We start from the raw sequence: 16,982 nt of genomic DNA, 5'->3' as shown, positions 1-16,982 counted from the left end.
ATAATTTTTGAGAAAATTAAGGTGACCTAAACAAAAATGTTAACCAAGAAACTCAAATGTTCGAGGTACAAAAGGGTCATGATTCTGGCAAAATGCACATCAGAGTTATGGTTCTTGGTCTACATAGTCCCCTAATGATGATAAGCAAGAGTGCAAAGTTTCAAAGCTGTAGCTCTTACAGTTTTTGAGAAAAAGGTGGACCTAAGCAAATAATTTAACCAACGCCAACGCCAACGATCAAGTGACAATACTTCGTAGATTTTCCCCCAAAATCAGACTAGCTAAAACAAAACAAAAAAAAAAAAAACAGGTGGATGATGAATTTTTGTTTGGTTTAACGTCGCACCGACACAATTTAGGTCATATGGCAACTTTCCAGCTTTGATGGTGAAGGAAGACACTGCAGGCGCCCCTCCGTGCATTATTTCATCACGGGCGGGCACCTGGGTAGAACCATCGACTTTCCGTAGGCCAGCTGGATGGCTTCCTCACAATTATTAGTCATGAAAAATTCAACGCTCTGAGTTGAGGCTCGAACCCACATCGGTGAGGGGCAAGTGCATGGATTCTAAATCAGCGACCTTAACCACTCGGTCGTAGAGGCCCCGATTGATGATGAGGGTCAATGAGAGCTAGTAATGTCATTTCACCGGTACACCAAGAATTCGCCTAAAGATAAGCAAGTTTTAAGGTCTGGCTTCCACAGTTCCTCTTGCAGAAAGGTCATATGGTTATCCCTCTAAGGTTTTAGGCAGAATAGCTTTTAATTGAAGTTGTGACTCTTGGCTTCGTAGAAAACCACTGGATCACTTATCCGCCCACAATGAGCCCGCCATCCGTCATCAGTGGGCAACTCACTCTCCATAATGGAACACTCGCCCATGCTCAATGGATCACTCATCCGTCCTAAATGGACTACTCCCACTCATCTGTCATCAACGGACCGCTCATCCGTCCTCAGATATATCACCCGTCCTCATGGGCCGCTCATCCGAATGTTCATCAATAAACCGCTCGTCCGTCCTCGGGCTTTTCCTGCTTTACAATATTGACCAATGTCCCAGCGAGTCGGTGAGTGTATTTCCGAAATCGAATCAGTCATAAAATGTCATTGCAATAAACACGAAAAGCTTCAAAGATACGACCTTTATGACCTATCTATTAAAAATGAGGGCCATATAGCTTTACCCATGTCTGCGCGTGTGTATGTGTTTTTGTACATGTGTCCGTACGAGCATGCATCCATGTTTGCGTGTGTGCTGAAAACCCGCACCAGGCTGGAACATCGTCACGCTTGTTTGGATTAAACGAAACAACCTTAAAGCAGGTCTTGGAAACGTGGGACACTTTGTATTCATGGTCATACTATCGTTAATATTGTCACCATGCATGGCCAAAGGGCCATTACTGTATAAATGGTGAAATCACACTAGTTCTATTCCGTGTTTACCTCCCATGAAGGTTAATTCGAAAATTTATCATATCATACATTGTGATAATGGACGAGGCAATAACATACTACAAAATCCCAATATTGTTTGTGAGAATAGGCTGTTCTAGTATATAAGAAAGATACAGCAAGGCTAATAAGAAATTATATTTTATTTTCCTTCTTATCCCAAAATAACAACTATGCACAGAAAAATCTATCTAAAATTGCATAAATAATAACAGTGCTATATAAAAATAGGGCCAAGTTGGCCTTTAATCGCTGACTTGATTAAACATATCTGAGATGCAGTGAAAATTTATTTATAAAAAGAACTATTTGAACAAAGGATGTTACAGACCAGATGTTTGATAAACATTAATTAAAGGGCCATTTAAAGGGTCTTCTAGATCCTGTGTACAGTCGAGTGGAATCATTTAAACAAATTTGAGAGTTCTATACAAGAATACGGCAGATCAAGTTTGGTGAATATCCACTTCAAAACTGGTGAATAAACTTTATTTAAACTGTTCTTTTTTTTATCTTTGTTCAGGCTATCTTGGCTGGCAGGAGTTCATAACCATTTGAGCAAATTTTAAAGATGTCCCTTGCAAAAGTGCTACATACCAAGTTTGGTATACTTTGATCAATCTGTTCATTTGAGAAGATGCAATCAAAAGCTTATTTGTCCAGTGAATACCATTTGTAAATCATTACCAAAATTGGTATAGATCCATCAAGAGGTCCATGAGAACTTGCCTTTTCTATTTCGAGATCTCTCACAGCCCTTGTATGCAGTATGCAGTTGAATAGGACTATTTTTCATTAAGCTTACAGAGACTGATTTGAACGCCTGCTGAAGGGCCAGTGTACCAGCCAGTGTACCCATCTATACATAAAAGCTCACTTTGAGCCTTTGACTCAAGTGAGCTAAAACAAGATATTAAAATCTGTCAACAACTTTAAAAACCTGGTGGTTATTTGTGCACGCTGTTGTGTTTTATTCCATGTATATAAATAAATGAAAATCTGATGGCTAAAATCTAATTATAGCTTTTATCACCAAGACAGGTAGTTAAGATTCTGAGTGAATACTACATGGAATGTTTGGTGGGTTGTAGAACAGTTCAAATTTAATATTACATTTCTGCTGCTATATTACTAGAGATATAGCACAGTTGAGAAGAACATAACTGTAACTGTACCTCCAATGCTAGAACAGAAATAGCAAAAAATATCAGGCCATATATTCACAAAACATTTTCAGTCTCAGCTGAGTTTGATAAATGGAACTTGATTTGTCATTTATATTTAAACTGCATGTTTAAAATTAAATGTTAAGTTAGTGATTATTTTAAGACTATTCAGTACTGATGGTTGGTCTCAATTGGAACTTAATCTTAAGTTTAAGTAAAATTTGTTATCAAAATTTCAATCTCAAACTCAGCTGAGACCGAAAAATATTTTGTGAACATGGGGCCAGATCATGCCAACCTGTTCACCATACTGGCTAAAGTAAATACAATAGTTTATATCTAGCCTGAAATATTCCTAATGAGGAACTACAAAGGAACTTTTTGCCATTTCTGAGAAAAGCTATTTTTTTCTGAATGATACAATCCAGAAACTGAAAGGTATACACTTTTCTGTGACATTTAATTTATGACCATTTTTCAAAGTCAAAAATAGATTATAGAAACTTAAGCCATCAAATGACCAATCCGAACTGGTCACAAATCAATTTGTACATGTATATTGCCTAGTAAATGTGCACATCTGACAAAATATACAACATATGACATTTGTAGTAACTATGCTACTTTACAGTAGAATGAATTTGGTCACTATGAGCTATATACAAAATAAATAAAACTCATGGAATATGAAGTGCGGAAAATATTATTTAATACTTAAGTTGTCCATCGTAAGTAAAAAATGCCAGATTTTATTAAGGGTGATAATGTTGTCAACATTCTAAAATATGAAATAATTGAATTAGCAGCTGGTCAATAATGGTGCACAATTTAGAAAAGTAAACTTTGAACATACCTCAGAAGATTGTTTGTTTTGAATAATATATTACAATGATATGCCAGTCCACAGTCAAAACTAATGGTTGATGTCCGAAGGAAAGTGAATGTGAAGTTCGAAAGGACCGAAGGGAAGTAGTTTTGACTATCGAGTGGCAAGCCATTCAACAAGTGTCTTATTACATGGTATCAGAAATTAATTTTCGCAGTATTATTTCATACTTCTGACTTCTTAGCCCAGTAAACATTGTGTTGAATACAGACCAGCAATACAGCACAAACTATGGACTGGTGATTTATAAGGTTGTCATGTAATAAATAACATTAGTTCATCAAATCTACACTTAACACCAACAAAATAAAACTTAACACTAGGATTTTGCACATGTAAAAATTGTATCACTTGATCTAAAATATATTCCATCATTTACCCCTAACTAGACTAGAAATATGGATTTCAATGAACATGTATTTATATGGAATGATCAAGTGAACTGAATATAGGTGCTTGCACTTAACACCTATAACAACTTCAACAGCAGTTTCTATAAATATCATATATCAATATAGGAAATAGGAAAATGATTAACCCTGACCATGCTGGACACATTTGATTCTGCCTTTGCAACCAGTGTAGATCATGATCAGACTGCACAAATGTGCAGGCCAATCACGATCTGCAGTGGTTGCAAAGGCAGAATCAGTCGTGTCCAGCGTGATAAGGGTCAACATACCAAATTCTGGAGGACATGCAAATATATTTGTTTTATTTAATACGTGATGTAAAAATTATTTTTGAAATACTTAAAACATGTGAACTTTATTGTTTGCATTTCAAGTTACAAAATCTATTCAATTATTGTAAGGCAGACAGACAGAATGCTCCCCAACACCTATCATGTCACTAATGGCAATAGAAAGTGAGGTAACCCTTTTCAAAAGCCCCTGAAAAAAAGATCAAGTTTTGGATGACTTCAACTTCAAGCTCTTTTGTATTAATGGATTGTCATATCCTATTTTTAGACAGAAATGATCACAGGTATGACAAAATGTGAAGGCATGATTACTGGTATGAAAACATGGCTGAATCTACCTAGCTGACATTATCATGAATTATGTGCAATATAATATAAATAGATGAGGTGAGTGAATTCTCTGGTTATCATAATAAAAACATATAACACTTTACATACTTTGAGAAAATAATAGTTTGGTGATAACACAGTACAGTTACATATACTACTACAGAGCATGACTAAAGTGCACTCAGTGCAAACTTTGTCTGTTTTTGGTATAGCGCCATTTTTCAACAGTATTTCAGTTCAGTAATGGCAAGTAGTTAACTTAAGTAGCATTCCTGGATTTGTACCAGTACTAACATGTTCTCCGCAAGAAACTGCCAACTTAGTGGAGGAGGACGGATGATTTCAGACACTATTGTTTTGTCTTTTATCAAATCATCTAGGAGAACATATGCCTTACCCGGGGATCAAACTCAGGATCCTGCAATCCGTAAATCTGCATCCTCCCTAATGACCTAGCGGGTGGGCTACATTTAATATTGTTCACAATGCCAACTTTAACTACAAATAGGAGAAAACAAAACATGAATGTTGCGTCAATACCATAAGATTACCTTCATACAAAACTTACAACAGACTCTCCATACATACCAAAAACAGGAGTAAGGATTATGCCCATGTGCCCCTGAAAGTCTTGAGATCAGTAAAGCAAGTCAAGCTTCTAAGATTTCAGGTGTCACAAGCTCTCCGATTCAGTATTAAAACTTGAAATGAGTAATATTTATCAAATGAATACATCTGCAATTTTCAAAGCAAAAAGTTATGACACCTGTACACTGCATCTCAGATCATGACAATAAACAAGCATGTGAAGTTTTAATCCATTCCCACTTGTTGTTACCGAGATACCACGCTTATATCCACAAACTTAACCAAATCAGTTAGCATCTACATACTCAGTATGCAGATGCTGATAAAAGAAGTGAGTGCAAAAGCCTAGACTACCTAATCCTTAACCCTTAGCATGCTAGATAAATTGTCGTCTGCTGGAAATGTCATCTGCTAAAATTGTAAAGTTCATTCAATTTGCTCCAAAATTGGAAGAAATATTGTCAGAGTAGCAAACAGCTTGGAACCTGATCAGACGCCGATTTAATCGGCGTCTGATCTGGTTCCAAGCTGTTTGAAAAGGCTGTTAAATTCGCCTGCAGCAGGCTAAGGGTTAAATAGTCAAGCTAGAAGTCCTTGCAACTGGTATTTTTGAAAGCTACAATGTAACATACAAATAAATCATTTTTCATTTAATGTAACTACATGAAAAAAATTTTCGACTAAACATTATTGGGTACAGTACACGTAAGTGAAAATTTAAATACATTTCGTTACTAAGTCTCAATGCAAGTGTAAAAATAATACATTTTGAAATTCAGTTTCGCTGTAAGTGAAAATATCCCTCTATAATAATTCTTCAAAATTTTCAAAAACAGGTCATTTAATCTGAAATGGAATGTTTAATACTGGTGCCTTAAAATACTGAATCGCCTGAGGTTGCAATGAATTGAGCAAGATGCTCGAGTTGTCCTTTGCATTGCGTGATTTAAACATACAGAATATAAGGAAAACAGCTTGTGACAACATGAACTGCTTCAGCGAACTCGGGTGTTCAAGTATCGATGGGTTGTGCAATCTGTGTTTCACTGTAAACTATTTGAAATATCAAATCTAATTTAAATAATACAAGAATGCAACCCAAGAACAAATATTTCAGCAAGTACAATATGATCACATTTATAACAGGATCTTTATAATTATCAATCCCTTAGATTTTTTCATATTTATTTGAACAAATTACAATAAACCTCTAGTGGAAGCTTCAACAATATACAGAACATTTTTTTCCACAATGTTGAAATGTGGGGTACATTTTCACAGAAACAAAACCTTTAGGAGATTCATCTTTTTAAACATACAGTCAATGATTCACTTTTCTTTCATTCATAAGTACAAATTGTTCCTGGGGAAGGGATAGGAAAAAATATACAGCTATGTGAAGATGACAATGCTTTAAGCTTAAAAAATGACCGTTCATATAATATAAAAAGTTAATGATGTAACTAAATACTATACTTTAGAAATTGGCATCGTTCATTTTTGGACTTTAGTAAAAAGGTTGTTTTTTTTTATTACAGCCCCTTTGCGCATTTCATACGCACCCATTTAGCATATATATCACAATTCTAGTACATTCAGTTTTTACTTTTGAGTAAGGCATACAAATTATGCAAATTATTTTAACTACTTCTAAAAGATTCCAAAGTACGGTACATGCCCTGAAAAAAAAATATACCGACATGTTTAATTACTGTGAAATGATTCAGTTTATTAGTTATAAAATTGTGTTGTTCTACAAAAACATCAATTTCATGAAAAATCATGGATTTCAACTGAATAAATGGGATTTTTTTAGGGTCTGTTGGGGATTAAATTTAATGTATTGACGCAACCATGAAATTCACGAAAATTAGCCCCAACTATATAAATGATTTCTAAATATCTGAAAATGTCAGAAATTGACTGTTCTCAGACCAAAAGATTTTTAACCTTGAAATCTTGATGTTCATATCTACTTTTCACCAGAATTTTGTTCAGTGGATAATTAATTGGTAGTCTTTGGTAATTAAACCCACGTAAGTTTTACTATATAAAGACAACATAATTGAAAGAAGTTAGAAAATAACACCAGTACATCATAATAATATATGATTTCGATGTATATCAAACAAATCAAGTCTCACCATAAGGTGTTGGAAAAAAAATAAGTAGAAAACAAGCATACTGAATTCACTTATTTTTAACAATATCAAAATGAAACATTAATGAAAAAAATGAAACACTTATCACACAAAATTCAATGAGAAATGTGTCATGGCGGTTGACGTGCAATAAATATTAATTACTTCCTGGAAATTTACTTTCATAAACACTTAATCAGTTACTTATATCGAGATTTCTAAAAAAATCTTAATATAAAAGCTAGTAAATACACACGCTGTCTGTAAGTTTTGATATATTATCTTTGGTTTCTTTCTAATACGAATAAAAAAGAAATACTCCATTTTGTAAAGAGTTTGTGTTCAACAACAAACCAGGTTTCAAGATTTAACTGAGAGCAGAAGATTTTGCATTACCTCATAAAACATAGCTTAAATTCATATCACTTTCTCAGACAAAAGATTAGCTTAAAACCCTTGCCTGCTGGCGGCAAGTGATTCTGCCTTTGCGACCAGTGCAGACCAAGATCAGCCTGCACCTCCATGCAGTCTGATCATGGTCTGCACTGTTCACCATTCAGTCAGTATCTTTTTGGTAAGCACCTCTTCTAACAGTTAATGGTACTGTCCAAATTGAATGATGGACCAGTCCATTTTAGAAATTTAGCAGGGTAAGGGTTAAGATCATATCTTCTAATACAAAAGATTTCTACCTAGTCATGATCTGACCCAACAACTGCGTGAAGAATGTAATAATCACTTAGCACTAGTAACCAAACTCTTACACAATTCAAAGAAAACATGGAAAAAATCTGGTTAAAACTCATGAAAAGTTCATGATCACTGACAACAATTCTGCAGTAATACTTTGTTCTGCTGTAATGAAATAGAATGTTGAGGTAGATTATGTAGCAAAAACCTAGAGAATAATTTTTCTTCAAAAACAGATGATCCGAAAACTTTTGCAAAATTCTGTTATCCATGCTTTTTTTTAAATGGAAAGTATCTAAGGGGAAAAACTCTTGCCCAAGTCACTACCCACGATTATCAAACATTTTCAATATTTAGAAAGATGTGAGTAAAGCCTAGTGAAATTACTGTGGAATTAACTTTGGTGAACTTTTGAGAACTTAAATCGGACTGAAAAGTCACAAATTATCCAACTTCTAATCCTCGATTTGAAATTCTGTTTCAAAACAAACAATTAAGAAAAAAAAACAACAACAGTATAAATAAGTGCATATGTACCTACTGCTATTGCATACTATAATATAAGCTACGTACAACTTGTAAAAATTGTTTATATTCCTACCAATAACACACATACAATTATTCTAAAACTCAAGTATTGCTCAAACATCTTCAACAATATAAAGAAGGGTGCGAGCAAAAAAAGTTCTAAGTGTAAACAAACAAAAGAGCAGATAGATTTCTTTTGCTTTCACCCTTTGTGTCACTATGTAACATCGAACACTTCCTTTGAACTCTGCAAATACATGTATCACTCTAATGGACTATGTATAAAACACAATAAATAGCTATATATATGGAACACCTTTGTATATAACATAACTCCTATATCACAAGTGCAAGTTTAACCTTTAGCCTGCTGGCGGCAAGTGTTTCTGCCTCTGCGACCAGTGCAGACCAAGATCAGCCTGCACATCCGTGCAGTCTGATCATGGTCTGCACTGTTCGCTATTCAGTCAGTAAATTTTCAGTAAACACCCCTTCGAATAATAAATGTTACTGCCCAAATTGAATAATGGACCTGTCCATTTTAGAAATTTAGCAGGCTAAAGGTTAAGGTTCTTCCCAATCTTTCCGTACTGCTGTCCGGTTTAAATGCTCTATAATCCATTTTTGCGTGTTGGAATATTTATCACATGGGTTCATAAAAAGTTCCCGACTACCTGTATCACAATCTAAACACTGATTGCTGATTGGATGAAATATTTGTTGCGCATCCTGAAAAATAAAAAAATAACCCGATTACTTGTCACGTTGTCAGCGACTATGGAGTGAATCTCAAAACATTTCTCATGGAATATACAGGTTAAGTGTAAGAACCATAGATTCCATTCTAGCACTACTTTTTGTTTATTTCCCTCTTCAATACAACTGTACACGTAGCTTTTGTATATGAACAGTTTTGTGTCACTGCACATTTTTGCAAAAGGTCATTGCGTTAACTTGATTTAGTATTATGTTGATAATGAAGTCTTAACATGAACTCTTAAGTTTGAATATTACATTTCCCCTACCGTGTGGAACAAAGCTTTCTATTAATCGTATCAAAGGTGTCACTCATTTACTAATTTACTGTCTATCACTTTCAATCACTGAATAATTCCTAGATGTCTGCAAGTTTGTTCATTGGTTTGTTAATTTTAAGTGGCTTGGTTGGCATTTTACACTCTCAGTATTACATTTATGTGCTGGCAGTCATTTTACCTAACCAGAGTTCCTAAATTCTGAACCAAAACCAACTTGTTCTTTACAAGAGACTGACAATTTTTCAACATGAATTTTAGCTGGAACACAACTGACTTCAGACCATTCATCTTCAGTCAAATTGTCAAGAAAAAAAAACAACAACATACACCTAGCCCAGTGAAAGAACTCAAAACTTCTCAATTCACTTGTGTCCTCTACCTACTGAGGTAATTGGGTATGCAATTTCTTTGACCGATATATATTTTCTTATTTCATATACTGTAAAAGTCTATTTTTTCGCGAGGGTTTATTTTTGTGAAATTTCATGAATGAACCTTCTTGTGAATTCATCTGTCTCACTAAAATTTCTGTCAATCATTAAGTATCATATATATATATATAAATAAATACTGGAAATTCCCGATTTTGATGTGGCAACCTCATAAATTCAAAAACTCATGCAAAAATCCGAAATAAGGTAAAAACAACCTGCGAAATAGAAGACTTTTACAGAAGTATACGGTTATACTTACCAAATTATATTTAAATCTTTGATTACCACCCATACCATGGCAGTTAAATAATATTACTGGAGCTTTTCTGACAGATGTTGATACATCAAAACATACCGTCCTCTTCTTCGGACGTATATCTTTATGCCATGTTAATTCTAAATCCTGAAATCAAACGCAATATTATAATTTATATTTATAATTTTAATTACTCAAGTATGATGTAAAATTGAAAACTGGTTGTGTATATTATTGAGATATAATTCCAAGGGACAGAACAATTGTATTTCATTTTAATCACTGAACATTAATATCAAATAATTGTTCCAATAGTTTTGCTTACTTTTAAACAGAATTTGAATCAATGATTAACAGTGAAAGGTTTTAGAAGATGGACAAATAAAATGGTGCTATTGATATTTAGTTGCTAGATAGTGAAAAAGAGCATGTCTGTGGAAACTAGAGCTATCACTGGCATGACTAATACCTCCACAATACTGCTTTGTCAAGAGAAACAAAATAATTCATAAGTGAAGACTACATGTGTGTCCATAGGACACTTACGCCCCAATTTCCTGTCACTGTATTGTCACTAGTTACTTACTGTTGACAATGGAAGACTAAAACCTTTAATATTTGCTCATGCATGACTCAGCTTTGAATGGATGGACAGACAGACAAAGGTAAATATAAAAGTTCACCCAAAATTTGAGGAGGCACAGAAATGGAAGAATTTTCACAAACCTGTTTAAGTTTCAGTAAAATCTACATGGCTGAATTTTCTTCTATATGAAACTAAAGCTATCACTACAGGCTATTAATACCCTAGGCCCTGCTCTGATATAGGGAGAGATGTTGTTACCATGACCTTTGATCTTTAAGCAAGACCTTTTTTATGAACTTCATTGCAGCAGTTTAGAACATATAGAGTAGACACAAATTTAAGATATTTGATCTTTGACATCTAAGTGTGACCTTGATCTTGGAACTTAATGACCCAGGTATTGAGCTCTGCACACCATCTAGATAAGATGAAGAATTGATGCTAATTTTATGAAAATCTTACAAGCTGTTAAGATGTTACGAAGCAGACAAAAAGTTAAGCTATTTGACCTCAAAGCGTGACCTTGACCTTAGACCATGTGACTTGGATTTTGTGATCCACACATCATTTTTATCAGTCGATGCCAGCTCTATGACAATCTGTCTAGAGGTCAAGAAGCAGACAAAAAAAAGCTATTTGATCTTTAACCTGCAATGTTACCTTGACCTTGGATCTTGAGACTGGGCTGGACCAGCAGATGGACGGACATGTCTCGAATACAGCCCCTACATTTTTTGTATCTGGGGGTATAAAAGTCTTAAAAAGTTTGTTAAACATCCGTTATAAAAAACTGGTGGGGGTGATAAATTTCATGTCTAAAAAACAAACAAGCATACAATTTCTTCCTTGCTGCAGTCTTTCAAAATTTTTTTAAATAAATCAGATCTGACTCTCCCATAAAACTATAAGTGAAATCTCACCAAATCATGTGCTAACCAAATGAGATCTCATGCAATGGTAAAGATGTTTTCCGCCCACTTTATTTGATAAGTATCTAGGTATTTGGTGATTTGAATAGAGTGATATGTGATTTCACAAGAAAAAGGCCACTTTTTCTGTGACTCAGTAAAGTATGAAGTTTTGGAAGAAAAGTATGACAAGTTATTAATGTGAACATTTCTCATCTGAAATCAAAGAGACTGTATACCTGTTCTCCTCCCCCTTTACCATCTTTTATACAATCTTCTAACTTAAAATTCTCATTTCCTCCTCGGAACTTTGTATCTATACATAAAGCAGCTGCAGAACTTCTAAACTGTAAACATAGAAGAAGCACATAGGAAAACATCTAACAAACCCAACAACCAGAACTTTTTTGTATACACATGAAGGAATCCAATCCCAGGAATGTCCAACGGCTGTAAGAAGAAATCTGGGGTAGTGAACCGTTAATAACAATCAGTTATTTCATGTTAGTACATATTTTTGTCTGCCTTTTCACAATTCTTAGGTGGTTTTTGTAGCTCTTACCAGTTCATGGCTTTCAGTTTCATCTGAAGAATGCTATGGTCTCAGAGAGCATGTAATTGACCGAAAAATTCCAATTGTCTATTAAGGGCTCATTACCTTGAGGCAGAAACATTCAAGCATATTGATAGATGGTTTGTAGCCTCAGAATCTTACAAGGGAGCATACTTTCTGATATTGCTTAAAAGTCAGTTGACCAAAATGGTAACATCTATTTTTCCCTACTCTATAGCAATTTCTTGGTATTTTTGTCACTTTGCATGAATATTTTGATTTTCCTGAATGTTTGATTTTGGCAATAATTGAAAGACTGTTCAACCAACAATCAATAGCAAGTATGTTCCTGCAAAACTTATATTGCTACACTTTAAGTTTAAACAGTGCTGAAACAATTTACCTGTTATATATAGTTTAAAGATGAAAGTGCCCTTTCAAGATCTCTAGCTCCTTACTCAATCCAGACTTCAAACTAATCACAAAAACATTAAACGATATGGATGGTAGCATTGTGAAGACAGCAAGTAATACTTTATTTCAACACTGTTCAAGATTAAGCTCTACAACAAAACAAAGATTTAAATGAAGTAAACAATAAATTCTCTAGACGCACATCATTTCTGCATCCTGTCTGGCAAAAGTTCTGCACTGGCCAAGATCCTATGCATCAAAAAACAAAACAAAGCAAAACATTAAGCAAACTACAGCAGTCATCAAGATCAGCATTTAGGGCCTTTAGGACTTATTTGTTTCTATTTTTGTTGAAAATTAAACTAAATAGGTTGAAGCAATGTTCATACATCATTAAAGGACTTACTAATGTTGATGACTGACATGGAATACTCAACAAACAAAACAAAACAAAGATGGAAAGACAAAACAAGCATTTCTGTTCTGAGAAATGCTTGCAGATCAACAAATGCTGAGAACTCTGTGCTGTAAAACTAAGTTTGGAGACCAGTCTCTGACAGCAGCTTTGCCATTGGTCAATTTCTAGACTAAACTCAAAATCAACCAATCAGATGCTTCATTTTTTAGACTGGTTTCAAAACTCAATTTTATAATCTTGGATACTGGTGTCTAATTCAAACAGACAAGAAAGCCTGCTATATGCAACTACATGTATTGTACAGATCCTTCCACCGTAAGGTACATGGTAGGGTATAACTCTAGCTGCAGTTATAAATGATGACATCATTATCATCATCATCATCATCATAATCACTGTACCTGTTCACCACCTGCCTGACCATCAGAGATACATTTTTCCAATTTGACATTGCTACCACTGCCTCTGTGCTTGGTATCAATACACAGTTTAGCTTCTAAATTCTTATACTGAAAGTCAATACTAGTCATTAGAAAATCAAACGCATGCATCATCACAAACAAGCTGACAATCTGTTTATCAATCACAAAAAAAAACCCTTTTTAATTAAATTTTCGTGTAAGTGAATAGACGCATATTGTGAAACGATTTAATATTCGTAGGGACTACTTTTTTTACTTTTTTACTTTTTTTATTGGCACACCAATCCACTGACAGAAAAAAATTCACGTCATTATATCTTTATAACTTGAAAGCTGAAAATTCATATCTTCCGTAAAATGATTTTGGCCCAAACAATGAAATATTATGCCCACGAAATAAAACTATTTCACAGTACAACTGGCAAATCTATAGTACTTTCTTTTATAAAATGATTTTTTTTTTAAAAACGTAAGTTCAGTCTGCAACTTTTTTAAGAGTAATTAAGAACCCTGCATGTTTTTTGTCTGCCATTAGGCATTGCATATAGACTATGACCTTCAAAATTTTATTTATAGATGCCCATGAGAGTGAACATGTCACAGAGTTATGAACTTTAAATACACAGGACTTAACTGTTACCAAGAATAGATAGGTAAACTTTTTTCATAAATAAAATATTCCCTTATGATCACCTGGATCAATCTTGATGTAAACAGTGACCTACCTCTCCACTGGCAACTGGTGGTGGTTCAACAGGAGGATAAACTTTCACGAGGTCAAAGGCTACTTCCTCCATAAACCATTTAAAAGATTTGCAATGAAGACGTTCTCGTACGGCTATCTGGTCTGTCAGGTCACCAGGGTCAATGTTTCGGTAGTGTGGCCGGCGCTTATACAAAAATTCTGCATATTCATCCATCCATACTTCCGCAACTCTCCGATAATTCTAAAAGGTAATTTGCTTAACATGAATATAAATTCAAGGTGAAATGTTTCGGGCAAAAGTTTCCTTCATGAAACGAGGCACTAGACAAAACAAACTGGCAAAAGACTATGAAAAATAGTTTACATACAAATGTATATGCCTTTTTTTACAGCACAATGAAATAACATATTAAGGATAAAAAATTTTGATAGAAATTCTGAAATTGATAGCGCAAGCCAAACTTATTCTTAACTTAAACATGACAAGACAGGCAACTACTAAAGATTCTTTGCTTCTAAATAAATTATCTCCCTTGAAAATGGGCTTTTCACGTTCAAACTTTTTTAAAAATCTGGAAGATTTTGTAAGATTATTTCCTGCACTCAAAAAATACAGAATTTGGAAAAGATGAAATACAAGAATACTATTCTAGGTGATCCAATATTTATGTTCATGGACAAGAAGTTATAGCTTTGGCCACAACATACCGATATGTGGGGACAATAAATGAATACATGCATTTCAAATTTTACAGAAAAAACAATTGTAATTATGTTTTTATGTTGGGTTGAAAGTTTATATATAATCTGACCTTGAAAAATCACCCCAAGCAAGATAAAGTTCTGAGCTAGATTTACAACATGCTACCTATCAAATTGAAAAATTAATGCTTTTTTATCATTTAAAAGAAAAGTAATTCTATAAAATATTGAAAATAGTTTATCTAATCAGACAGATTAATTAGCCTTTTTTTTATAGAAATAGCTAAGTCTGTAAATACATAATGACACTTACAAACTGACATGTTTATAAAATCTATAATTCTAACTAAACTAAATGAATTAAAGAGACGACTTGATTTTACTACATTACAGAAAACCACCATAATGAGTTACCTCCCTTATAATTCAGTGGAATTTCTGTTTTCATATTTCTATGGTTACCTTCATTAGAAACAACTGCATTCAATTAGATATCATTTGGTTTTAATTGATTAAATATTATAAACCATTTTTAATTGATTCAAATCAAGCTTTAAATTAATATACATGAATATATCTTTATATGTAAATATTATGCCAAAGTCTACGTCACATAAATATTTCTACCCTATATATATCAAACAAATTACCAATAACCCTTGTGTTATAAGAAAGGAGAGAAGGTTAGCACTCCCCTTGATAAGGACGGAAGAGACCTTCATGGTCTTTATAACACATATGAGGCATGTCCCTCTTACTTTGAGGGCAGCTTATATTTTTCAAACAAGTTAATATGGACAAAGCATACAAGTATAGAAAATTATCTGCACAACAATATTTTTCTCTCTTTTTTTAACAATATAAAAGGGACATTTTTGTAACTGAACTAGCTGTTTTTATAGATGTTGTTTGAGGATTTATTATTTATTTTAAGATCTGACAGCCCCTTATGCAGCTGAGGGAAACTGTTTCAACAATTTGTAAGAGTTGCATGATAAACCTACCCTTCCAACAAAGTCGCCAACTCCAGGATTGGGAAATGGAGCAAATTTTCTATAAATATGACCAATTCTTGAACATGGGGCATCTACCATCTTGCCACCACATTGCCAAAGCTGAAATCAATTTGTAAACATACATATAATGCATTCAGAGTTTAAAGAGACACTAATGTACACATGATTTATCGAATTATATAGAGAATGCCAACTCAAAGCATCCTTAGGAAATGAAGATTTAGATATTATGTCTACAAAGTTATGCCAATTTTTAAATTAAAAATCTTCCTTTATTAACCCTTTTTGTTTATATTATGTAAAATATAGTAATTCAGTAAATTCTAGGAAGTAATAATTGAGAGCAGTCTATAAAATATGTAGAAAACTACTTCATAATCTTGTTTATTTTCATTACATGACTCCTTTTGTAAATCGCCGGTACACAGTTTATGCAGTAAGACCAGTCTATATTTTTACTGGACTATAAGTAAACAAGAGGACCATGATGGTCCTGAATCGCTCACCTATCTCCACATGACCCAGTGTTCAACTGAGTATGACATCGTTATTTCTATTATTTGACATAGTGACCTAGTTTTTGAGCACATGTGACCTAGATATCATCAAGATAAAAAATTCTGACCAATTTTCATGAAGATCCATTGAAAAATATGGCCTCTAGAGAGGTCACAAGGTTTTTCTATTATTTGACCTAATGACCTAGTTTTTGAAGGCACGTGACCCACTTTTAAACTTGACCTAGATATCATCAAGGTGAACATTCTCACCAATTTTCATGAAGATCTCGTGAAAATATGGCCTCTAGAGAGGTCACAAGGTGTTTCTATTTTCACCTACTGATCTAGCTTTTGACCGCACATGACCCAGTTACGAACCTGACCTAGATATCATCAAGCTGAACATTTCACCAATTTTCATGAAGATCCATGAGAAATATGGCCTCTAGAGAGGTCACAAGGTTTTTCTATTTTTAGACCTACTGACTAGTTTTTTGACCCCACGTGACCAGTTTCGAATCTGACTTAGATATCATCAA

General features: G+C 34.0%; 1 protein-coding gene and 1 non-coding gene across 3 annotated transcripts in view; one reads left to right on the top strand and one right to left on the bottom strand.

Moving 5' to 3' along the window:
• Positions 1-1,587: 1,587 nt before the first annotated feature.
• Positions 1,588-16,982, bottom strand: part of LOC123557187 (putative polypeptide N-acetylgalactosaminyltransferase 10) — a 37,680-nt gene continuing 22,285 nt past the window's right edge. The window contains exons 8-12 of one of the 2 annotated variants that reach the window (XM_053543505.1): positions 15,932-16,042; positions 14,245-14,466; positions 13,499-13,606; positions 10,222-10,365; positions 1,588-9,220 (exon numbers count right to left, since the gene is read on the bottom strand). In XM_053543505.1, coding sequence (XP_053399480.1) covers positions 9,056-9,220; positions 10,222-10,365; positions 13,499-13,606; positions 14,245-14,466; positions 15,932-16,042 — 750 coding nt within the window. In that variant the 3' untranslated portion in view covers positions 1,588-9,055. Of the gene's footprint in view, positions 9,221-10,221; positions 10,366-11,951; positions 12,060-13,498; positions 13,607-14,244; positions 14,467-15,931; positions 16,043-16,982 lie in introns of both variants that reach the window. The other variant, XM_053543504.1, reaches the window with a different exon arrangement.
• On the top strand, positions 15,589-15,708 carry LOC123559270 (U6atac minor spliceosomal RNA). The gene has a single exon (XR_006687927.1). It is a non-coding gene; the product is annotated as a U6atac minor spliceosomal RNA (small nuclear RNA).

Source organism: Mercenaria mercenaria, chromosome 5 (assembly GCF_021730395.1).
Source record: "Mercenaria mercenaria strain notata chromosome 5, MADL_Memer_1, whole genome shotgun sequence".
Taxonomy (NCBI): domain Eukaryota; kingdom Metazoa; phylum Mollusca; class Bivalvia; order Venerida; family Veneridae; genus Mercenaria; species Mercenaria mercenaria.
The sequence above is the reverse complement of the archived record's forward strand: the minus strand, read 5'-3'. Positions and strand labels throughout refer to the sequence as shown.